At 42.0% G+C, this 26,429-nt stretch overlaps 1 protein-coding gene across 4 annotated transcripts; it reads right to left on the minus strand.

Annotated features, from left to right (window-relative positions):
• Nucleotides 1-243: 243 nt before the first annotated feature.
• On the minus strand, nucleotides 244-26,429 carry NAB1 (NGFI-A binding protein 1). 4 transcript variants are annotated; one of them, XM_039378827.1, is made up of 9 exons: nucleotides 26,208-26,429; nucleotides 20,140-20,973; nucleotides 14,422-14,555; nucleotides 13,385-13,436; nucleotides 7,831-7,941; nucleotides 5,357-5,498; nucleotides 4,609-4,674; nucleotides 4,018-4,167; nucleotides 244-2,910 (listed from the first exon to the last, which is right to left on the minus strand). In XM_039378827.1, exons 2-9 carry the CDS (start codon nucleotides 20,956-20,958, stop codon nucleotides 2,819-2,821), a joined length of 1,566 nt encoding a protein of 521 aa, XP_039234761.1. In that variant the 5' UTR covers nucleotides 20,959-20,973; nucleotides 26,208-26,429; the 3' UTR covers nucleotides 244-2,818. The 4 variants fall into 4 exon arrangements, with proteins under 4 accessions (XP_039234761.1, XP_039234763.1, XP_039234762.1 ...); XM_039378829.1 differs by having other exon boundaries at nucleotides 26,204-26,429; XM_039378828.1 differs by lacking the exon at nucleotides 26,208-26,429 and adding an exon at nucleotides 25,626-25,880.

A 26,429-nucleotide genomic window follows, 5' to 3' on the forward strand; every position in this document is an offset into this window, starting at 1 on the left:
ATAAGTGCTGTGCTCCAAACCCTTCCCGGGTTTTAGTTCCTCCCTCTTGCCTGGGCCCACTGAGCCCTGCAGGCTGTGCACAGAAGGTAAATGAGGATTCAACCACAAGAGCAGGAAAAGGCTTCCTCCAAAGGAGAGCTGCAGTTCAAGGTATTCCCTCCTCCCCTGTCCCCCCAAAATTAACATCTCCTTTTAGAAAATACAATTAAAAAAAAAAAAAAGAAGGAAAAACCCTGGGGAAACTAAAGAGTTCTCACGGTGAATTTTATTTTGTAAGCAACAATATAAACATGTGAATAAAACAGGCATCATTTGCAGGGCTGGCCTTTGATCCAGAGTACCCTGGATCTAGCAACCCTTCACGAGCAGACGAGGGCAAGCCTTTACCTGTGACTCCAGAGGCTAGCCAGGTTGCAGTCCACCAAGACCTTTGTCATGGAAAGACCAATGCTTGAATATTTGCTATTACCAAACGTATGTGCAATCTCGGAATGTACCTCCCACCTCCCCCCCCAGGTTAAAAAAATCCAAATCATACAGCTGCAAACCAGTAAAAAAAGTTGCTTCCAGCTTATTGAGGACTGAAATGGCCTGTTGGACTATAAACTGAAATATTGTTCTGGAGATAACCAACTGGTCGTGACACAAAGTACTGTATTTACAACTCAAAAATATAACTGTTATATACTTTAATTTATAGCAAATTTAATACATTAGTGTTTACAAAATAAAATCTGGACTCGACTGAAACAGCGTGCTGCTTAGCAAGTTCTTCTTCCTTCCTCTTGCTTTAATTGAAGAGACCAGCAAGCTTAAGAGCTTCTTCTGTGATCCACACATAACATTTGATGGTGTTAGATGTTGGAGAAAACCAAATGTTTCCTGCATCTCTAAAGGTTTGTCGCTTGGTACCTTCTATTGCTCAAGCTGTACAGTTCAAACCATAAGCTGTCCTTTAACAAGTTCCATACACGTCTCGTGAAAGCTACTCAGATACTAACCAGGGCACTGGTTAATGTTACAAACTTAAGAAACATCCGTACTACTAGCTCACACAACAGGAAAGAGGAAATATAACTACACATTCAATCTCTTATTCCTAACAGCAAAGCTGTGAACTCCATTGCTTTAAGATACTTCAGTAAGTGAAACAGTACCATACAGTTCAAGAAACATTTTTTTTAAAAAAACAAACATTTTAATAGTATAAAAAGTTGTTTTACTGGTGTTTCTACTATAAAGCTTTGTTCCACAAATCAAGTGATAAAATAATTAGGTATGTTTACAGTGATAAGAGACTGCAGTGTAGACATTTCAGCTCACATTTTGCTGAGCATTTCAGAACAACAGAGACTGTGACTGATTTGTTAATACACACCTATGACACAGAGCAAACTGCAGACATGAAGTGCATACTCGAACAGGGAAGTTTACCCACTGGCATTCTAACTTTCTTCAGCTATCCCTTTCACCTCCAGGACACATCATAAGCAAAACCTGTATTTGGAAACTGAGGCATACAACTATCTTGACTGCAGAGCAGCACAGCGGAGAAATGGATGCACACAAACACACCATGGTAAATTCCAGAGTTATATGCCAACTTACTTCTCCTTAGATAAAATGACATCTTCAAAAGTGAACATGTACAAAAAATAAAAACTGTCAAATAAATAAAGAATACAGATGTTAATTAACCACATATATAAAGAAACGTATTGGCATACTGTATGCAGTATACGGTATATTCATAGAATCATGTGGGCTGGACAGCACTTAATAAGGAGTCACATGCTAAAGACATGACTCCTTGTCTCTCTCCCCCAAAAAATCTTATGGTTTCTGGATATCAAGTGCAACCTTTTATACTGATGCATAAATCCTGCATCGTATGTCATCTTTGCCACACTTAGGATGCTTTTCTTTTTTTTTTTTTTTTAAGATTCACAGAGAAGTCCAAGAAGTTATAATGGTTTGAATCACAATTTTTGCAGCCCTGTCCATGCTACTTGGTCTCTTGAGTTTCCTACCAAATGAGATTTCAGTAATTGTACGGTTTATCAAACCCCAGTTTTTCCCAAGGAAATGGGAGCCAATCATATGGACTCTTCCATACTCTAACTGGCATTTCCTATACTCCTGACTTGTAGGTAGGTATTATGCTATAAAAGTGTTACACAAAGGCTGCTGAAACCATTGAAAGTGATGTAGCGATAGTTAAGTGTCAAGTATGTCTGCTATGATACAGAATCAGGGTCTAGGTCTATCAAATGCTATATTCACATAACATTTTTAACCATGAAATATTTTACGCATTTTCCTTTTTCTATAAATATTGTTGAAAACTTGCTGTTAATTGTGTCACGAGGTTTGCATTCCTAATTTTCCAATGATTTTAAATTCAAATGTTTAACAACCATATCTACGCTAGGTACACTGAAAGTAGACATTGAAATTTCAAGTAAAATGAACTGTAGCCACATCTACTGGACTCAATACACGTCCCGACATCTAGATTTACTTTGATAAGTTATACAAATACATAATACATTCTTAAATAATGAAGACCCACAATATTAATTTGTGAATCTTCCCACGTTATAAAACCACTTTTACAGGAATGTTTATCCACCTGTATTACTGTTTGAGTTTGCAGTGTCTCTTGCTTTCCTGTTTCCATAGATTACTGTACCAGTTCTTAGGCTTTGGCTATTGAAATCTCTTATTTGAATGAGGCAACACTGGTTATTAAGGCTGTTTTTTTTTCTCTTGTGAAGTTTCATTCTTTACTGTGACACTGTTTTCCAGAGCAGAATGACTATCTTGTGTCTTCAGGTTCTGTTTTTATGACCTTCCTTTCTATGTTGTTAAAAGCCGAATGAGGAAAATCCTTTAAAATACCAAGGCCTTCTGCATTGAGAAAAGAAAGAAAGTAAGATGTTAAAACACTGCTTGGAAACAAACATATTCTGTTTTTAAATCAAGAAAAAGGTTCAAGAACCATATGGATACTAAGAGTTGAAGCAATAAATTCTGCCTCCTCATCCTGGGCTTTAACCCAGCTGGGTTAGAACCACCTCAGTTACACTGCAGTGATGGCTGAGGAAGCACCACAGATTTACTTCAGTCCTCTCCAGGAGCAGGGCTAATGGAGATGCACTCTGCACTTGCATTTTGAGAGGGAACTGCTAAAACTCCTCAACTGGAGACTCCACTAAGTGTACTATCAGTGGGATCGAGACAATCTGCAAAAAATATTCCAAAGAGGAAAATGCAAGGTTCTGCTCAGTCTTCAAAACAACTTTTGCACCTTCTCTTTCAAATAAGCTCCTTTCCACTGCATCTTTCAAACTCAGGTGAGATTTTATCATTACTCCTAAAATTACAAGAGTCTCCAGAATTCCTGTCTTCATCTCAGTCCACCAAGTATTAAACTGAAACCACCCAGAGAGATTTCACAAAGGTTTCTTGCTCTCTTCTATCAAACTTAGAGTGGCTCCCACAATGCCAGAGGTAAATTACAACATTGCCAGTGAGCAGAGGTCACTGAATAGGAAACCCAGGTAGAAAAGACTTACTGCATGACATGCAGTTCACAGTAGAGAAACAGTGGCAGGTCCTTATAAACCAGAATGAAGAGGTGTTTTTATAAAAAGTCTCATTCCTTTATACAGAATGAAGCCATATTAGAATCATGTTGCTGTGACTGTAATGCAGTTTAAGTATTTAACAGCAGTAGCTTGGGTCAACAGCACTGAGGACAGACACATGCCAGAACTTGCTTATCTGAACCTAGTTACTGCATCCCCAAAGCTTTTCCCAAATCATATTCAATCCAATTCCACATTAGCAAGTAACACTCCTCTTGAAGTTTTCACCAAAGCCTTGACTGCATAGTTCCACACAGCACATGCCAGGCTGCCTTGCTAGCTGCTCCACTCAGAGACATCACAGATTAGTAAATTTATCACAGGCTTTGTAAGAAACAGTGGGTAATTTTCACAGGCCAGCACTAACCTGAGGACTGGGACTTCGCCTCACCACCGGGATAAAGCCGGATCAAATCACTGCACAAAGGTTTTCCAACATGCTGCTCTCCATCAAGTGAAATGTGCTGCATCTGTCTGCTTGGCAGATTGGACATCCGGAGGTTCAGCGGCCTTTCACCTGCAGGTTGTTAAAAGAAAAGCAATATTAAAAAACAGGTAGAGACCTAAAGACATACTAATTCCATCTGCAAAAGCGCATCCTAAATTCCAGCTGCTCAGGGAAGTTTCACAGCAAAACAAGGCTTATGTAAATATGCTGCTTTGCAGACTACTCCACAGGCACTGCTAGAAAAAGACACTCAGCCATAGAATTTTTTTTTTTTTATAACATCTCTTTATTCTTTCAAAAAGCCCCTTGAGATACTAAAAATTTCTGCTCCCACTTCAGAATCCCTCTGAGATCCTAAAAATTCCCACTTTCCCTGCACAATGGATTAAGGGTATAAAAAAGCTTGCTCTGCCAAGGAAAGCTGGATCCACACACCTTCATCTTCCTGTATACTTTTGTACCTCATTGCTTGACCAATACATACAAATGAAAACATGTTTTATTGCTTACTTGTATTGATTCCCTTAGTTCCTCCCTCTACTGCTCCTCTTCGCCTCCCCTTAAACAAACTAGCTTCTAAAAAACAGACACGAGAACTTCTGGTTGTATTTCTTCTGTTTGTAATATTTTGTCTCATTTCACAACAGTAAAAAAAGAAATCCAAACAGAAAGTGCTCCAACAAAACAAACACTCCTAAAATTAATTCAAGCTAAGGAATAGCCAGTTGGTAAATCAAAGAGAACCACAGAACTGAAAGCTTTTTGAAGAATAACAAGCTACTAAGATCATCATTAGAATCTGCTTAGCTCTAAGTAATTTACACAGCCAGCTCCTCAGGTTTTGTTCCTAGACTGCACAAACAGGTAAAAAAAGGAGTACCAACTACATTATCTGCTTTACTTTCAATTTCCACAAAACCAGGACACAAATGAAATGGCAGCATTCTGCTCTGTTTTCAAAACCGAGGATAAAGGCAGAGCCAAGTCCTGCTCTCAGTAATAGGGATGCACCCTACCTTCTTCCCTCCCCACATCATCCAGAGGGAAAGCAGTTTGCCCAGATACATTAGAGTAACAGAGCAGAACCTGAGTATACACCTGATTGCATTACTGAGACCGTAAGCACTTCAGGGCAGAGATCTTGTCTTGTCCATTCAGTGCTCAGGGTTCTATACCAGATAAACGACACCACTGACACGAGTTGCATAACACCAAAGGTATTTGCTGGCAGCAACGCCGTGCCTGGGAGCTACCATACCTTGTCCATCAGCATTATCTAATGACATGCCATTGGGGCTGTGCTCTTCCGAGTTCTGTCTGTAACACCCTGTGGAAAGACGTCTCTCTAATGCTGCCTGGTTGCAAAGAAACTCCATCTGTTTTGCCATCACCTTTTCCGACTGCAAATAAAACAGAAAAAAATTCCTCTATATATACATACATATAGCAAGTCAAAACACAGGGGGAAAAACAATATCAGATGATAAAACTAACAGCCTAGATAGAGGTTTTTGTTGACTCATATGTACAGATGTGTGTTTTACGGTTTCTTCAAAACTATGAAGCAAACAAAATATTTTTGCACCCATAGAGATTTTCATAATGTACATCTGAGTCAGTCAAGAATACTTAAAATGCAAGCTGTTGTAGTTCATCCACACAGAAACGCTACATTAAATTCTGTTCTTCAAAAACACACAAAAATCACTTTCTGCACTTTAGGACTCCAGGTTACGTGAAGAGAATCTCAAGAAAAGCAAATAAGAATGTCTTAATTATCCAGTTAGCTCTGTTCAAATACATGTCTTCTCAAAGTACTCCAGAAAGTATTCCAAGAGCAATGGTAACATCTGCTAAAAACTTATGCCAAGATTTCACCAGACATCTTGGAATCTTTATTTTAGGAAACAGCACTACACAAGCTTAAAAATCTGCCATTCTGAAAGTGTAGGATGACAGTATGTTTGTGGGGGATAAAGGTGTGAAATGTCTGTCTAGAAGAAGAACAAGACCTATACACCTCTAGAGAGTGGAACTAAACAATCCAGTGCAACGTGGGAGGAAATGGCGTCTGAATGTTTGTCATTGACTTTAATGCCAAGAGAATTCTAACTTTCACTATGATCTTGTTCTTGAGAGAATGTAAATAAGCATCTTGCAAAAATAAAAAGAAAATCACAAGTCAAGAAAGTTGATTTAGAAGAGCCACGATGAACATAAGACTGGAAAATGTACAAACTTAACATTTACAATTGATAGGAAAAAATAATTTGTCTTTAAGGTAATGCCATAATTGGTTCATTTAGTACAGAGCCTTATTCATTGCAGACCACTTCACTTTTCTTGGGAGATGATGAAAGCCCTGACTTCCCACAAAAGTCTGCTTATTCAGCATAGTTAGGTAATTTACACATACAATGACAGCATAACAAACCAGCAAACCCTGAGCTTTTCCAGCACAGTGATGACCCTGACAGCAGGGTAATAACATGACCAGTATTTACTTACTCTGGCTCAGAGCTCATCAGGTTTTGCAGAAGACCACTGATAGCTCAAGCTTGGTCTTATGAGGTAGGTAAAAAACTATTTTCAAATAATTCACTTTCAGGTGTGCTTTCACTTTGCTATTCTGTCACTTTTGTTACCAACTTCTGAACTGTAATTTTAAAAAAGAATATTTCTGATTCATGCCATCTTTGTTGTTCAGTTGGGATAAATCCAGAATTTTAAACTGCCATGATGCTTCTGATCACTACAGAAAAATCTGTAGAGTTGTAGATACATTTAAGCTTGAATTAAATCTCTAGTCCATTGTTATTTGGCAATGACCCAACTTTAAAGCATACACTAAATGAAAATAAGCTTGCAAAAATCAAGTTCATTTAATTATTCTGTGACATCAGAACACGTAGCATAATTGCTTTTTGACGTATCACAATGAACAGATTTGTATGACCAAGCACTGCTTTGCAATAGAAGGTGGTAAATGAGAGGGCAACGCATCCAGTCTCAGAAAACAGGGGGAACTCCTCAATGTAATCTTACGTGCAAATTCGGTGATTACATTTGGCCAAATCAGTTATACAAAATAAATTTGTTGCAACTTAGCATGAAATCCGTTCTTGCCAACAACTGGCAGTGGGAGACGCGTATTTTGCCTCGAGGCTGGGATACTCTACAGAAGGGACAAAGAAAGAATTGGAAACCAATCTTCATTTATACAAAGCTTTCTGTCTGCTCAAGAATACTGCGCTTCCAGCAGAGGAGGTGTTGTCTAGAAGGCCAGTTTATCCTCTCAGATCCAGAGGTTCGCTGATTTCCTAAATATATTGGCCTTTCTTCTTACAAGACGTGTCAGAAACTGAGGACTCCAAGATCGCCTACTCTATTCCTCTAGACTCAGTAACTTGAGCTTTCCATTTATAGCGAATAACGCAAGTAACACAGCACAGACTGTACCAATACTACCCTACTTGCTCCCAACAGGCAACCACAGATTGTCAAGCCTACTATGCGAGATCCTACCTCCTTGGAACTAACAAGGGCAAAGCCATAGTACTGTGTCAGAACAGTTTCAGAAGGTAAAACCCCAATTAAGAGTGATGCAATTCCAGCTGAGCTCGGTAGCCTTTGAAAACTGATGGTAATTAATTTAGTCATCAAAACAACACATCAAAACCAATGTGCAGAGACGTGGCCTGTAGTATTCACTGTGTAGTGTAGTTGGTTTACCTGGGAATTAAGAGCTGTTGGGTCTTCACTCTTTCCTTTAGCCAAAGCGAGTGGCATTTTGTCTTGCTGATAGAGTGTCTGGACTGTGTCCTGGAAATCAGGATAACCATCCTATTGAGCATAAGAAGAAACCAAACCAAGAGGGGTACATTATTAATTTTTCTTCACACTCTCCATACCTCAGAAGAAAAAAAAAAAAAAACCAAACCCAAAACAAAACAAACCCCTCCCCAAAATAAAAAACAACCTGAACCAAAAAATCAAAAAACACATTCCTGAACTTCTATGAAATTCTGGACTGCAATTTATATGTTTGTGCTCTCCACTCCATTTAAGTTTGTGCACTAAACACACACAGCCCCTCTACAATAACTGCTATTATATATCTAAAATGGCATAGACAGAAGATCTCATCTCTCATTTTTTTGTGAATCCAGACTACCGTTGTTACTGACATTAAACTAGTTTGCATTCAGCCTTGCCAGGCAAATTTAGGCCTGTGGTTTCTGTCACTCTTATGAAATCAAGTTTATATGTAGTCAAGAATATATACTAACCTTGTGAAACTGAGAAAAGCCTCCTGAAATTCAACATATTTCACACAGAACCTTCACTAGTACCACAAAATGAAATACCACTATTTTAAAAGTACGGTAGAGAATTTATATACTAGGGGAAACCATGATTCAATAATTCTTCCAGCCTGAAATTCTTATGACATGCAAATCTCTTCTGCAGCTTGCATATGTACCAATAAAGCAAATAAAGTTCCTGTGAAAGCCTGCCAGAATCCATTAAAATAAATTAATCATCGAAGCAAAGGTTCAAGATGAGGAATTTATCCAGCTCAGTATTATAAAAGGAAAGCTCACGTACACTAGAGGAACATCCAGAAATGTTTACAAAAGCATATCATAGATGACACTGTCAAAATGTGAGAGGAAGCCAGAGATCTTAAGACAGACCCAAATCTGAGAACACTGACATCTGCCACTGAGGATCTGCAGAACTGGGTATCAAAAGTATGCCACATTAGGTATCTTTTCCTTGTGGATTTTAAAGACAGATATATGTCAATAATTATATTTTTGACAACAGCTGGACAAAAGGGTTACAGCTCAAGAACAATAAAAGTGATCTTTCAGAAAACCACAGGGGAAGGACTAGAAGGTTCCTGCCATTGGCAGGCTGCCCACTGACCTGCAGAGCTGTGCTCTGACCCACGGCAGGTTGCCAGAGCCTCAGGGCAACATAATGCCAATAGACCTATTCTTCATGCTCAGGAAAAAAACCTAAAATCAGTCTGAACACTGTATACTGCTTTTACCCACCCAACATAATCCCTCATGGAACAAATAAACATGAGAGCTATGCAAAAATTTCATAGCCAGGTAAATTGCCACAAAGCCTCATCCACTAGAAACAAAGGCTTTGCAGCACTTTTCCATGAGCACTGACCACTTTCACAGTCAGACCTGAATTTGTTTGGGAGAGAAGAATGATCATGTGTAGGAAGATGAGGAGCTGAACGCACAAAAAACCTATCACTCAGGATCCTATTTTTGCAATGTAACAGGTAACAGGTTTTTTTATAACATATTTGTGACTGCCTGCCTATACAAAACTGAAGGCTGTTTCCCAGAAGTGGGTCTGGCTGCCTGTCTCTGTGTCTGTCACCCATCAGTCAGGTAATTCTCGGATGATGACGTGGTTCTGGATCACCTTCCCAGAGCCCTTCCCCACCACAGGCTGTTCTCCCCGTCAGTGAGGGCTGACAAGGAGCACGCTGTGCCAGGTGAGTACCTGCTCTGCCCCATGGTTGCCTGGAGGTCCTGCTGCATGCAGTGCAGCATTTTTGTTTTGCCATGCTGCTGCTCAGTTGTTTTTCAAGCGGTTTCATGCAGCAGATGTTCCCAGTCCCACATGTGCTTTTTCGCTCCCTCTAATGACATTTCTCCTATGAAAACAGTAGCTTCTACTCCTTTTGCTGTTTCTGTGAAAAACACAAATCCCACACTTTGGTTTTCTTTTCAACCTTCTCAGCAATAGAAGAGGTGGGCCTGTTCCCTCCTCATCCTCCACCTGTACTGGCACCCAGGGAAGACACTTCTTTGCAGCCTCCGCTCAGGTCTTCCTGCCTGTGCCCCCTGACTCCCACTGAGCTTTGGGAAATTAGCTTTTGAAAGCTCTTACCACCCTTCTCTTTCAGCTGAATGAAGGCACTGACACACAAAACAATTTCTTTATACTACAGACAGCAAGAACATTTTAAAAACTCTCTTTCTGCTCTCATGGCTGTTCACATTGACTCTGAAGGGGAACCTGGTCGACCCCAATGGCAATGAGCAGCTTCCCTTCTCCATGAATTCTGTGTGATACACCTGTGACTTGTTTTGTTTTCTAGCTGGTGCCACAACAGCTCATTGCTTTGAGCAGTGCCAGCACTGAGTCACGGAAGATGACAAGGTAAGGGATGCCCCTACCTCGCTACACCTAAGCAGGAGAGATCCTTGCTCTGCAGGAGGATACATCCTTTCCATCCCTGTTCGCCTGTCCTGCTCTTTGTCCAGAGCACGTTTAGGAACTACAACCCCTTTTTTATAATCTGCTTCCAAATCCCAATTCAGTCCATTGCCTTTTTCACTCCCTCCACACCTTTAGTCTGTCATTTGCCTGGAATTTTTTCCCTTCTCCTCTTTACACTTCACTCCCACAGCTCACCCACCCACTCTACGAATAAGAGGGGGAGAGCAGGCAGGGGAAGAGAAAGGCTTTTACAGGTAATTTGATGTAATTCATGGCATATTGTTTCTTTGTAATGCTTGTGAGAGTTTCATATTCATGAAAAGGATAAATTTACAATGTGGCTGTAGCCTGACAATGTTGCAGCTTGCACACACAGCTCTGCTCAAGGATGACCTTCAGAGTCTCTCTGGAGGCTTTTTAAAGTGTTATTATATTTCAGGAAATTAACTCATCTTTTTTTTTTTTTTAAGTAATCTTTTACACTATGCAAAGAGGTTGTGAAGTCTTTCCAAATTGAAGCCCTAGTATTTTAGACCATGCTTTACAGAGACATTAATGACTAATGTGTAAAGGAATGGTGAATCAAAATACAGAGTTCAGCCTTAAAACAGAAAGCAAAATGAGCATTATAAAAAAAAAAGAAAAGAAAAAAGAAAAAGACCTACTTACAGCAAAAAAAAAATCCCCCATGTTCAGATCCTCTGTGTATTACCATGACAGAGCCACAGTGAAGCATTACAGCTTCAAAAACAGTGTAAAGAATTCTTATCCAGAACAAAAGGAAAAAATTGCAGCATTTGCTGCCATTTTCCTTTTTACCTTCACCTTTCCAAAACAAACCAAACCAAAAAAAACACACCCAAAAAAGCCACCCAAAAAACCTCCCCAGAATCCCCAAACATATTACCAAAAATGACCTTTTTTTTTTTTCCAAAATGCATGCCCCAAGAACCCAAAACACCATATGTAACAGTGATCTACTATGTAATACTGCATCTTTCTTACATTTCATTGAGGAAAAATCTATGATTTACAGCAGACCTCAGAATTATAATGCACTAAAGTAATGGTTTACTCCTTTGAAGACTCTCAAACTCGTGAGGAAAACAGACATTTATACTGATAACAACACTGGTCACTTAAAAAATAATAACGCTGTGCTATCAAATGCAAAAATATTGAATTTAATTTTCAATTTTTTATTTTGGAAAAATGTCCTATTTCTGAAATAGTGATTTATAAAATTAGGACATTAAATTTCCACAAGCATTTTAAAATACAGCTGGTAATTTTAGATAAAAAGAAAACGAAGTAAACATCCTTTCTCAGAATTACTGAACTAAAAAGCAGACCTTCCAGAGTTTCTGCCTCTATTTTTCACTATTTAAATTTTACACCTTCTTTCAATGAAGATCCTGCAGAAAACAGCACCTCCCTTGCAGTGTGTCATTTTAGACACTTGCTCATCATCAATTATTACTGAATGAAGGAAAAACTTCCTAATGCTGAAATCTAAGTCATTGAAATACTACTTCAAGCAGAGGAGTAGCAGTTCCCCACCAGCTCATATAAATTAGAGCTAGACTGAACAAAAGAGAGGAACCTCAAGCAACCATCCTGCAACATGCTGGTCAAGGCAGACAGGGGTGAGGCTGGATAAAATCATTTAATGCAGCTTTTCCCTGCTCTTTTTTTGTGGATCGAAGAACCAGCACATGTCAAAGCAAATCCTAACACATGTCAGCGACATTACTGACTTATCAAAGCTACCAGTAAATCCTCAATGCACATGTATATTTTGCATTATATAAACTCAAACTACGACTGTATACAGACTGATGGACTTATTTATTAATCATAACTGCCTTTTCAAAACTAACTGCTGTCACCAGGGTTTGCCTCTCAGGAAAAGCCTTTGCACAGGTAAAAGCATCACAGTACTAAAAAAGATTAAAGCCTTACTACATTCAGTACATCACTTATCACAGAGTGAGTTACATGAGAAACACACTTCAGAATATGTTGCAATTTTCCTCTATGCTTCAAGAATACATCCCTCATCTGTGTCACACGCAAATCTAGCTCAGGTCTAGCTTACATTATAATACACATTTAACCTACACCTTTTGGAGCAGACAGTACAATAAAAAACACCCACAATGCTAAGGATAAATTAGATACCCACATAACAGTGAAACAGTAATTTGTTTAAAATATAAATTAAAAAGGAAGATCTGTTACTCTTACGAGGTATATATATATATGCATACCTTTTTTTTTCTTAATTAAAAGTATCTTTTTAAAAGGTCTCAAATTTGCTTTCCAACAGTGGGAACTGAAGAAAAAGGTAAGCTACATATATGCTGCTCCTGCACTACTAACAAGGAATTCTCAAAATCTCTCTAAGCAACAGCTTGTGCAGGTATATGTATCAGCCATGTATACATGCACATTTTGCACAAAACTCAATCCAAAAAACTGTAAATTAATATCTACAGGCACAACCATTTGTGTTGACACACAGAGCTTCTAGTTAGTTTTAGTTCTTGACTTTTCAGTACGATCAGCGTCACAATCTAGAGAGAGATGGATAATATTATACCACCAATCCAGAACTGTGGATTTTGGACATGATCACGAGCTGACTCAAGTGAATTAGGCAAACCTCACCTCACAGTGACTTAAAAGCAGGAGGCCTTATGGGAAGACATTTCCTACAGTGCTCGAGCTTATTCCACCACAGGAAGTCAGTCAGTCCCATTCCTCCCCTCCTACTCACTCAGAGTGCAAAACACTGAGAGTAACTTTACCATTAAACAAATCCTACTCTTTTTCCCTGCTCCTACAGGTTTCTCCATCAAGCATTTATATTTGCAGAGACAGTGGTGATGTTCTCCCCCTCTCTCTCTCACATCCATCACCTGTCTATCAAATGTTTTTCTGACAAATTTCCTTAAGACAGATCCCTTCAAAACAAAAGTGAATTTTAGCATGCATAGGTCAAAATACAGGAGTCACAATACTGTACCTCCATCTTGATTCTCTTTGGTGACAGCTCATCCCTTTCCCCACACTTAGATCTAGAAGAGAAGACACATACACTGTCAGTGAACAGCACATTAACCCTGACTACCAATAATAATGAGAAACAGATTCAAGGAAAAAAGTAGATCAGGGACAAACAAGTGAGATGCACAAAGAAAGCCCCCAGTTCTCTTGGACATGGCAGTGAATGTCACTCAAGTACAGAGGAATACAAGCACCTTTTGTTGTTTTCAGAAGTGTCAAGAGATTCACGGATTCCTCTTCCAAAGAGAAAGGAAAGCTACCTGAGCACATTGAATTACAGAAATGCCTCTGGCATTCCTTACCCAGAATGGATGTATATTTACATTAATCACTATGGAAGAAAGGGGAGCAAAGGAAAACTTCTCAGAAGTGTAGGAGAATGTATTTTGAAAGGATATTGCATTGCAGGCAAGGGAGTTAACATTTAAAAAACAAAGAAAGCGTCAAGATTTTCAATCGTACTTACTAATTCTAGGGTTTTAATTGTATTTAAAAGGTGTTAAGCCTTTGTCACTGTTTCATAACAGCAGTTCATTTAACAGAACAGTAACAACTGAAATTAGGACTTGGCTTCACCTCATTTAAAGCAAATTTGTAAGCCACTCTCTATGACCTTATCTTTTTGGCTAACAAGCCAAACCTGTATATGGAAAAAAGGCAATTGATACACTGAACATTTTTGGCTATTCTGCCTTTTTACATTAACCTTAAAATACACAAATGCCTCATGTGCTTGAAATACCAATCTCTCAGATGCCTCTCAACATGCACCATCATCAAAATATCTGGAAAACTAAAGAGCAAATAAAAAAGGTAATTCAAGACAGCTAAATCTTATTAGTTTAAAAGCTTCACGACTTAAATAGCATTTTCCTACCCTCCTCAGAAGAGCACTTTGCTCAGAAGAGCAAGAATAAAAGTGTCTCTAGCGCTTCAGGAAGAAATGCTATCAGGCTGATTAGCTCTCTGAAAGCTTTGAGTTAATTAAAGCCTTACTTGGTGGTCCTGTAAGTATACTTGTAGGTAACTTCTCGAGAGATTTGCCGAGCTAGCGCGAAGAGTTCATCTCTCCTGGTCAACAACGCGTTATCTTTTACACACAGCTGAGCGGCTGCTTCATTAACTGTGAGCTGGAAATTAAACACAAACACAGGGGTTCAGGATTCTGAATACTTTCACCTATTGTGCCTGTAAAAGTACCTCTCCTGAAATAATAAAAAATTTCGATTGCAATTAAAATCGCCTATAACTGTATACTAAACCCTGGAGGGTTTCTTCAGTGCATTTATACCCCTCACTAAAGCAGGCAAGCCTCTGGGAAGACAAAAGGATATGAACGCAGTTGGTGCAGAAAGTAAAACATTATTGTAAGACTGTCTCGGTGTGCGCTGCTTGTGCCTCATCCCAGCATTAATTAAATCTCAGTATAAAACAGTAGCACTGAACGTTCACAGTGTTTGGCTTCCAAAGCCTGGTTTACAGGGAATACTATTTTTATAAACGCAATATGCCCAGGACTTGGGAAAAAAAAAAAAAAAGAGAAAAAACCCTGACAGTGTGGGTACAGATGGCTTTCCCTGGTGAATACAGAATAAATTCCGTAGAAGGTGATGGTTTAAGAAACGATTAAACTTTTTTTAGCTATGTTTCTCACCCTCGTGTTTGTGAAGACTATCTTCAGACATGAATCAAATGTAACTTGTTTCAAGGATGTTTTCCTGAGCCTGCCAGGACACATTTCTAGTGCCTGTGCTGCTGGCAGTAGATTCACAAAGAGGGGGAAAAAAACCTCCTTAAGTTAAGGCTCAGTGCTCTTCAGAAGCCTACAGGAAGTGGTGATACTGTCATGGATTATATCAGCTTTACAATACTGCTGTCTGAAGAGCCTGTGGTCAGCAGTATGGACACAACAAAATTCTTAATGCAACGAGAGACACAAATCGAGATGCTGGAGAGGTGAATCCACGCTCCTTCCCTAAGAAGCAGGGGCTGAAGAGACATTTCACTTTTTTCTCAGCTGAAGAACAGCCAGCACATGTAATGAGGCGTAACAGCAAGAGGCCAACAGAATACTACAGGTGTTTTTACCAAAGTGCCCACAACCCTTCTCCTCTTTTCTATTTCTAGAAATTAAGGTGCTCTGAATGGGCTTGGCTTCTGGCAAAGGAGTACAGCTGCTTTGGTGCCACTGTCAACAGTGTGTTCTGCATCTGTCTCAGGCTAGTGAATACTACAAAGCATCTCAGTTTTCAGGGCACAGTCAGCACATTCACGATTGACAGAGATGTGCCATGCCCAGCCCTTGATCTGGCAGTGCAGGGAACAGCCACAGCTCAGGGCACAGGGACGTGGCTGAGGATGGGCAGGACCACACATGTGACCTCAGACACTGAAAACACTGCTCCTACAAGAAGCACTTTTCATGGAGGCAGACAAAGGTGCAGCCAAGGACAGACCAGCAGATCTGCAGTTAAAGGGTGTCTCTTGGGAGAAGGCTAAGGAACTCGCTCTTCCATCCTGCTGTCTACCACACTGCAGAATGCTATTTGTGAATTAAATCACAGAGGCCAGCAACTCACCCAAAACACTGCACACTCCATCCCTGAAGGATGGAAGCTGTCATAAGACATGAACAACATACAACCACGCTGTCCTTCGCTGTGGGGCTTGATGGCATCCAAATTAAAAAATATATTTTGCCCAAAGTGACACCTGTTCTCCAGGAAGGTTAAAAAAACAAAAACCTGTCAGAAGAGCTGAGCTTCTCTCAGCGGCCTGTGCCCATGCAGTATTTCTAGTAAAACCTCACACAGAACTGCTGCTCCTAATATTTTATAAGAACTTTTTTCCTGTGTTTAGCCTAAAATCCTCTGATCTGAGTAGGGCATTTCCTATGGTACCTGAATGTTAAGCAGAGCACAATTATGTCTTTAACAGGAAAACTAAATATGTTGCCTGATCCTTTAGTCTCTGTAGAGACAAAAAAAATAATCTTACAGAGATCAGATGGACAAGGGTATGAACTTTAGGTTTAATCTGTGAAACAGGTTACTATGCTCCTACAATACAAGGTACTAAAACAACAAACCATTACTCCCTAGACAGGAACAGTTATTCTACAATGTCTATCTTTTCAGACAAAAACACAGAGGGAAAAAAGATACAATAAAAGATTAATACGACACTGATGAAAAGAATTACCATCCAAAGCAGGCAATAATTTCTGTAACAGTGATAGCTATTACTTTGCCAGGGATGAATAATATGGCTAATGCTTACAAAATAATTTGAGATATTTTTTTTATCCCTCAAAGTGCTGAAAGGTTGCAAAGAGCTGAAATGACTGAAAATGCTTTGGGTAGTTGTAGGCAAATGCTGTTTATCCTAATATGTGAGAAAAGCCAAATGTTTATTTGTTTGTTTTTCCTGGTTTCCTCTTTGAGGTCACATCCAGACTTACTGAATTGAAGTGCATCATGGCTTCCTGCCTTTTCAGGAGGCATAATACCGCAGATAGAAAGCTTTGCATGCCTAAAAATAAAGATTCTGTTTGGTGGAATCCTTAAGGATATGGAGCAGCACACAGCCATACAGACTGTACGGAGAGGGATGGGTATATTCCCATCTGACGGGGTTCACATATTCCCCCACTAAAAACACATAATTAAACACCAAGCCCTACTGTTTTGGTGAGTCAGCAAAAGAAAAGGAAGAGACCAGGCCAGACAAAATTTATTACTTGTATTTCTAATTCCCGTCTCTCACACTACTGAACAGGGTTTTTTTTTGTCTTATAGGCACTGAGACAAGTACTGAAATATTAACAGGGAAATTACAAATCTGACTCAAACATGCTCGGGTTGCTGAGTTCAAGGGCATGCCTCGTACTCATCCCTTCTCCAGTCCAACATCAAGTGCTTCCCGAGTTTGAAAAGCTGTGTAATACTGAGACAATGGGATGGATTAAGAACAGCATGTTTATTAGTTTTGGAAAGATTGCCTCTGAAAGATTCTGCATCAGATTTTATGTCAGATTAGTGCTTTATGGAAATACTCCTACCAGTAGCACACACATCCAAACCAGCTCAGTGCCTGCAGCTCTCACAGGCCTCTAATGGCTGCTCAAGCCCTCAGAGACACTCCAGTGTTCATACTGAAGTGAAATATTCTCACTAATTTACCACTAATAATTCCATCAGGTTTGATTTTAATTTGCATGCAACTCCACTGTGCTTGAGGAGCCAGAGATACTCTGATCTTTACATTAAGAAGCTAACCCCTACTTAAGCTTTTTAAATTCATAGTGAAGTTTATTCAGCTGTTCCTTGCCAGCTGCAAGGAAAAACCTTGAACTACAAGGCACAATGACAGCCTTGGAATGTATTAACACGTGCAGAAACAGTCTCTGGACAAGCAGAAACTTACCTCCCTGGTTGTTTAAGGTCCTTCCTTCTGAGCAGCAAATTGTTTAAGCCATCAAACCCAAAAACATACTGAAGTTGAGTTTATGAAAGGCAAACTCTGGTTTAGCAGATTTTAAACAAAAAAAAAGTCTCATTATTGCTATTTGTATATTTTCCGCTTTTTTCTGCTTTAAAATGGAAATGAAAACTGTTCAAGACAAAACTTCATGAAATCCGGCCTCTTTAAGCAAACAGTAAACCAATTATGAGCAAATTCTTCTTGCTTGCATGTGTGCAGTTCCCATCAAGTTCAGTGAGGCCCCACATGCGTAAGTGAGGCATAAGTCAACCACAGACTCCTTTGATCTTGTGCCCTTAATCATAATAGCGATAGAAATATTTCCTAAAGCCAAACCATGCTCTCATTCCATTTTTAAACATGGTTTTACAATGATGTAGTAAAGATCTGTAGTGCAATACTAAAAAAAAACAAAAAAACAATGGACAAGGCAGAGCAGTCGCCCTTTCTTCCAGTTCATTGCTACCCTGCTCCTTCAAACTACCACCCCAGTATTCATTCCTCCAGCTTTTTAGAGCCATTCCCAAGCCTACCACATGCCTGACACAAAAGCTGCCCTTGGAGCCCACCTCCCAGCACACCGCTGGATTCCAGGAAATTATCCTACAAGAAGTCTGCCCAGATTTCAGAGTATTTTCTGCAGTCACCACCCCAGAGAAAGACTGTGAAAGCACACAGCTGCACACGTTGTACACCTCGACTGCGTCCGTGCCCAGGTGGGGAGAACCCCCTTTCTCCAAATCCTGAATCTGCAGCAATGTGCAAAGGGCATCTACACAATCAATCCTTTCAAATCCTGCCTCCATCTCATACACAACTTGTTCTGTTACGAGACTTCCACAAGGTCAGGGGAGTAAGATGAGATCTGGTTTTGTACACTGGATGAATTCACAAATTATAAGTGTTCAACATAAAGCCACAAAGCACATAAGCGAAAGTTGCACAACTAGAACTGTGTGGTAGAAATGTGGCTCACTACTGTGGAAGTGTCTCCCCAGTCTATAGTAAAAGCCCTCGTCAAGTCACTGCCGGTGATGTGCAGTTGCCTTATAAATGTAAATACATAAACAAAAATGTAAAGAAATACGCCTTGTTTCCTTCTGCCCTTCTACTCAGAAGCATAAAGAGAACTCAGTCTTATGCTATGGATCACACACCTACAAAACTTCTTCTTGAAGCAAAAAAAGGCTAAAGCCAGTACAGTTTTTTTGGCACTCCTGTAACATAAACATTGCCTTTCCTTTTGGGAGCTAAGCCTTACATGCCAAATTTTAAATCCAACTGAAATTTTGCAATCAGTGTTAACTGTAAAAATGCTGATGCAGCATTCATATCAACAGTGTTTTGGCACTGCTTTGAGTTAATGTTTGTTCTCCTCTTGTACTGTACTCTGGCACTAGGAAACTATTCCCCACAAGGACACACCTATTGCGTTACAACATATGCAGTGCGAGCCTCAAGAATGCCAGAAGAGAAGCGAAGGAGGCCCGCATGGACTTTCAAGGACAAGAGGGAAGAGATGCTGCTCAGGACAAACTTTCAAATTACAGCCATCCATCAATAGTGGGGACAGTCCTTCCCCTTCCTCCTCACACAGGAGGAACTTCACTTGACTGGCTTACGACCACTGTGCCCAAAAAACCCCACAGGTTGTACAGGTGAGTTTCATCCCAATTCAACCCAAAAAAACCCCACCACACTGGGTTTAGGAACCTCATTGGCAGAATCCTTTTAGCCTCAAGGGCACAAGCTACAGAGCAGGGTCTCGAGGTGAGGAAAGACAGCAGAGGGTAATAACCACACCAGACACAAGCCATTTTAGTTACTGATCTTCCAACCAACTAATCTACTCTCAAAGCTGCAAGGAAATACAGGACCCCTTGAAAACGTGCCAAATGTTTAGAACCCCAAGGGCCACGCTCAGTGCAATACTGGTTTGCTATTTCAGTGCCAAACTGTTTAAACCCTCTGCCTGACAGGCTGCAGCGGCGGCCGAGCAGTCTGATGACACCACGCTGAAATCAGTGCACGTGTGCACACACACACCCACAGAAGGGTACTTGTACTGCACCCGAGGCTTCTGTGCCAGGGCAGCCCTGCCTACAGCAGTCAAAATACAAGTCTCATCATCCAGCAAGAAGTGCCCTCACAAGAAGTGCACCCTGTGAACAGTATCTCATAGAAGGTGCAGGAATAGGGGAAGGAAGCCCAGTGTCACCCAAGGTGTTTTACCTCGTGGAGGGTGAGATGTTTGCCATCCTTTCTTTTTGAGTCAAATCTGCCATATATTGCACTGTACTTTCTGATCTCCTCCTCTTTGTGAGGGTCATCGTCACTCATCTCAAAGATGTGACCAATCATCTTTGCCAGTTTCTTATTTGTTTTCAGTAACTCCTTGACTTCATTGGAGTCGCTTTTGGGCAGGGAGGGAACCATACGTTCTACACACTCAGCAACTGACAGAGCAGCAGCGGCATCCAGGGTCTCGCTGTTTTCCTTTGGTGAAGCTGGAGAGCCAAGGTCAGCCGGGGAAAGACTATGTTCACTCTCTGTGGTGTGGTGTCCCTGCCAGAGTCTCGGTTCGCTGCCGCTCTGCAGCGATAAGCTCCCCACCACATCGGATTTGCTTGCGCCCACACTTTGCACACACGTTGTGGCAGCACATTTTGGAATCTTCAGGTGAGGCTCTCTGGTGCTGCTGTTCCTTTCATAACTGCTGCAGGATATCCCCAGCCACGCAGGAGACCCTTCTGGCAGCTTATATATTGGAATGCTGCTGACGGGCAAGGAGGTGAGAGGCTGGTTAAACAGACCAGGGTTTGTGACCCAGTCCCTCAAAGCCTTCTGCAGCCTTCGGACATGAAGCGGCTTGCTAGCCATGCCTACAAGAGCCATTATCTCCAAAAACTCCTCTTCACCTGCTTCACAGAGCTGCTGGACATCATCACCACCCTGCTGAATGAAGGCATCAAAGTAGAATAATAGATTTGCTTTTTGTAGTATTCGATATAGCTGCAATTCCCCAAGGGTTCTGGGTAGAGCTGACGCCATCACGGAGGACAGAACCTGCAAACAGTAAAAGCAGAGAGGAGATGAGCACCAAACACCATCATTTGGATGCACTACCCCCACAGCCCGTATTTCCGTAAGGCTGACAACTCGGAGGACAGGATTTCTTTCTCTCATCATAACAACACTCATGGAAATGAAAAAGGAGTTTTTTGACTAGTTAACTTAATGGAAATATTAGTGAAAAAACAAATCGGCAGATAGTTGCAATGCACCTACAAAAAAGATGATTCAAACATGAAGCCAGCTTGTTTTCAACATTCCCACTTCATGTTTGCTCCCAAGAATGTCAGTCAATATTGCTCACTGCTTCTACTCAACTCTCTTTTATATTTTCAGATCAAAATGATCACAAAAAACAATCTGAAGAATTACAGAATACTTGGTTCCTTGAAGAAAAAAGCTCCTCAGTTTCAATTCTTAATGCTCAAATCATTTTCATCCGTAGCAGTATGGAGGGCTGTAAAAGGAAAGCAAAGAAGAACAAGTGCTTCACAGAACCCCAGAAGATTAACAAAGCTGGGCCAGTAAAAGGATATTTCAGAACCAAGTATTTCTACAGTTTTCCCCATCTGACATAAAAAGAATCTAATGCCTATGCTGATTTTAATTATGGCAGCAACAGCCGCAGACAAAGCAAAAATACTGATGGATTCCAACACATATACTTTAAAAACCTTACTCTGAATTTGCCTGCCCATTCCATTTGCTAACAGGGCTGTGTGTCATTGACACTTATGACATGAAACACCACTCAGCAATACAGCAATTGCACTTAGGGGCTCCCAACAGACAAATCGCAGCAGCATTCTACCCTTACAGCTGCAGGAAAAAAACATTTGCACAAGTTTCACCTTCATAAGCCCTGTTATCCAGTTATACCACAAATAATAAACTCTTCAGAGAATTCTCAGACCTCTCACACACACACACCTCTTCGCTCTACGATGGCTTTCACAACCACAAGCGGATAATTTCCAGTATTACTGTATTAAGCTAAACCACCAATCAATAAGGTCTAAAGCATGTAATTTATAGTTAGTTGGGAAAGTAGCAAAACTAAAACACTGAGCAGGTCTGCTAACATTGCTCTGGCTCTACTATCACATTGCACTTGAAAAAGCACACAGTAGTAACCTAAAAAACAACACCTACAGAACGATTTGCACACACTGGGGGGAAGCTATTTTAATAATGTGCAACTCCCCTCCATCCAAGACTGTGATGCAAGAATATACGTATGCTAAGGGGCAGTGGGAGACTGGTAATCAAAAGTATAACTAAGACAAATTATTTTTACAGTGTGTACTTTTCTGCATTGGTTTGTTGCTTGTTTTCTGTTTTGTTACAATACGAGCCTTTTCTTCAGCAACTCAAAATAAACATACCGATGTAAGAAACAGAGCTCAGCTTCTATTCAGGAGGCATCTGAAAGATCAAGTTTTTGCTACAAAACTGTGATTAAACTCTACTAGAGAAAAATAAAATTAGGAGGCCAACAGAAAGTTTCCAAAAATGTATATGGCAGCAACAGGATACCTACAATCAATCTCTTCAGGAAGAGAGATAGGAGCCCTGGGGGAAAAAAAACAAAACACACAAAAAATACAAAACCCCCAAACCATCAGCTGAACATATAATTCCTTGTACACTGGTATCTGTAAAACAGAAGGGACAGCAATAGCTGTTCAGATCTGAGTAGCTACCTCAAGGAGTTGCTGGTGAGCTTATGACCTAATAAACTACACACTTTTGAACTCAGGGTGAAACTGGAAACATTCAAGAGCTACATATTTTAGAAATACAGTTTAACTTTTGAAAATAACAGTTAACTTCAGAAATATTGTCTACATTCAAAGATACAAGAAGAAACACGGAAAATGAGGAAAATCACTTAAAAGTAACCCTTTCAAGGGCATATAATTCAATATTTTAAAAAATTGTTCTTATTTCACAGAATTTCTTAGAAAAATCCTCCCATTTCACAAAAACTTTGACAAGACAAACAAAACTAACAGCTTATGGTTTAGTGGCATTTCAGTAAGCTGTTCCTACCCTCTCATTTCAAATGATGCTGAGTTTTCACCATCAATACCACAAATTAACTTATATAACTTTCAAACAAAGGCCCATTTCCTAGGAAAGCCATTCATCTTAGCACTAAATATACATAAATCTACATAAATGGACTTTGTGCAGAGAGCTAAATTGAATCCTGAGAGGATGGTGGCAGTGAAATTACACACAGCCCAGGAGCTCCAGGCAAGCCATGGAACTAAACTCATTTTTCCAGCCCACAGGCTGGAAGAGCAGAAACAGTCCACAAGCAGCCTTTACCTAGAGGCTTCTAATCAACAAATCTCCTCATGACAGATAAAACTGGATTAATATGTACTATGGAGGCGTCAGTAGTGAGTCCACGGTTCAGACTGCACTGAGATTTGCATTTACAGCAAGACTGAAATCCCTTTGTTTTGTACTTTAAAGACCCATTTTGCTTTTCAAATTCAGTACAGTGACTCCTGAGAGGGCCAAGCAAATTTTCCATTTACGACTGCTACTGATTTCTGCAGAGAAGGCATTTTCAAACACTCCTCCTTTTGACCTCTTTTCTCCTTGCATTATACAGAGCTCCTCCAGCACTCACCTCAACACCATCTCAAGTATTTCTAAACTTTTACAAGGGGAAGGCTCCCTCCCCTTTCCAAGACAGCCTCCCCAGGCCGCCAGCTACGCTGCTTCTCCAGACATTACCGGTCCAGTGCCCTGGTTCGGTCAGCTCACAGCCTACAAAGCCAGAAAAGCAGGTATGCTAGTCGACCTGGAGGAGTAAGATGAGGCTTAGGAAGAGGACAAGCAACGAAGGAAGGGTTGCTGAGGAAGTAGCACAGCACTGCCTGAATCAGAGGAGACCGTTAACCCGAAGGACACACGGCACTGCTGCTGCTGCTGGCTCTGCTCACCTACGCAAAGCCTTAGCACACCCACTCAAGTCTCAGCGCCCCACATCTTTCGGGTGACCTTTAAGCTGCATCTAAGAGACCTAAAGTACTGCTTTCCACCACTGCTGTTCTCATTTCCTAGTGCATCAGGGACCGTGCTTTCAGGGTAAAGGGTGAGCACGAGAAGAGGTTACACAACGAGAAGACGAGGGGCGAGCTCACAGCCAGAAGACTTGTGTATCCCTCCTCACTGGGCAGAGCACCTCGGTAAGACCCTGGGACACCATGGGTGCTCCCCCTCTTCTGCAGCCTACTCGGTAAGTCTTAGGCTTTCTAATCTGAGATCCCAAACCAACCTGGTTCAGGAGTAACAGTGTGGTCATGCCCTCTGGCAAACTCTTAAGAAGCCAACCAGAACGATCTGCCACCTCAGGAGTGAGCAAGGAGATCTAAGGTATGGGCAACTACAAACCCTTTTTCTGGCAAAAGGCAGGAATGCATAAATACAGCCATGGCACTTGAGCTGCTACTTCTCCCCCTTCTTTGCTCATTGTCCATACCAGTGACAAGTGTGGGAACACACCGGGAAGAGTAGCCACCTCTTACGTTTTTCACATACAGAACAAACAAAGAAGCCAGGAAACTCCCTGTAGCAGACAAAGCTGTTTAAAATATATGCAAGGCTCCATACTGTTATAGCCATGGAAGAACCAGGAAATCACTAGTTAGATTTTCACTCAGCCCTTGCAACCCATAACCATGCATTCTGATTTTCCACATTACCTCATTCACATCCACAGCCTATCACCCCACATGCTATGCCCTCCTCTCCAAACGCTGGATGTCACTTTAACTCTGACCACAAACATAACTCCTGGGAAAAAGGAAAACAAAAACCACAGAGGCACCACAGAGCACTCTTAAATATTTGTAAACAACTAGTGCAGGAATCACAACCTATTCCTGCTCCCTCTATCAAGACAAGGGCAGCGGCAGCAGCAGCCCCTCTCAACATCTTTAACCACGGGAAAACACCCGTTCCTTCCCGTTCTGCCTGCTCCGAGTTCAAAGCTGCACACTTCCCGGAGGTGGCAGGAAGATACGCGGCTGAAGTAGGCAGGTGGTGGACGTGGGTGAAGTACTGGGAGAAGGAAAACTCAGGAGCTGTGAGATGTAGGCATGGGACAAGGACTTAAAGAGCAGCTTTCCTGCTTTTTAAGGTTGCACCAGAAGTAAAAGCAACTGAGCAACTCTAACCGATTTTTAGAGATTTTTATTTCAGGTGAATTCTATTTGAGCTGTCACCAATTAAATTAGGAATACGCACAAGGAGAAAGTGTGAAACATCACATCCCTGTATTTTAGGCAAAAGTGATTATTTCATAATATATCTTGATCACTTTGGGCGTTTTGAAAAGTCTCTGAAGACAAACCGGATTTGGGTTTGAGAGCTGGCTGCTTTGCATATTCATTACATTTCTGCAGCGCTTCCAAAGGACTTTTAGCAGGAGGAGAAAATTACATGTAGCTGCAGAAGCGAGACTTTGCAAATTAAATAGTCTTGTCTAGCTCTGAGATGTGCCAAAATACAGCCGATTGAGTGAACTCCGCGTTCACGTACAGATCCGTATCTCGCCGCTAACTAATGAGAAACTTCAAACGTGCAAAAACACCACCATCGCGTAAAGACGAAATGAACACAAATACCTCAAGATTCCCGTACGGCCAGAGAGGGGTCCCCCACCGCCCGGCTCCGAGGAGGGGGTCCCCCAGGGGGGATGGAGCCCAGTGGAAGGAAACTCGCACAGCGGGCAGGGGCGGGGGGCTGCGGTCCCCACGCTAAGTCCGCAGCCGCCGAGCCCGGTGACAGGAACGTCCTCGGAGCAGCTTCTCCGCAGGGCCCCCCCGGCACCGCCGCGCCCGGACAACCCGGGGAGGTTGGCGGCGGAGGCGGCGGAGGGGCACGGCCCCGCACAGCTCGGGGGGCGGCCGGCACCGCATCGCCTCCCCCCGCTCCCGGTGCCCCGCGCGGGACGGCACCGCCTCCGCCTGTCCCGTCCCGTCCCGTCCCGTCCGTCCCGCCCCCGCCCCGCGGCCCCCCCCGCCCCGCACACACGGCAGGGACGCTCCTGCACTTTCCGCCCACTCCCCCGTCCCGTTTCCCCCCCCCCCCCCCCCCGCGCCGGATTTCTCCGGGAATCACCCACGCACGACCCGCCCGCTCCTTCCGGCCGTGCCCCGCGGGGCCGGGGCCGGGCTGCCCGCGCCCCCCGCCCGCCCCGCACCTACTCTGCAGTGGGCTGCTCCCGCCGCCGGCCGCCCGGGGCTCCCCTCGGCGCCGTCCCGGGGCCGCAGACTCAGCCCCGCCGAAGTTCCTGCCCGCGGCCCCCCCGCCCAGGCTCCTCCTTTCCCATCGACGGGGCGGGTGGGCGAGCCTGTCCCCGCCACCGCCTCGCTGCCGCCGCCGCCGGAGGGGCGCGGGGCCGCCCCGCCGCACCCGCACCGCGCCTT

Source organism: Pipra filicauda, unplaced genomic scaffold (assembly GCF_003945595.2).
Source record: "Pipra filicauda isolate LSUMZ 115617 unplaced genomic scaffold, ASM394559v2 scaffold149_size4050908_pilon, whole genome shotgun sequence".
Classification (NCBI taxonomy): Eukaryota; Metazoa; Chordata; class Aves; order Passeriformes; family Pipridae; genus Pipra; species Pipra filicauda.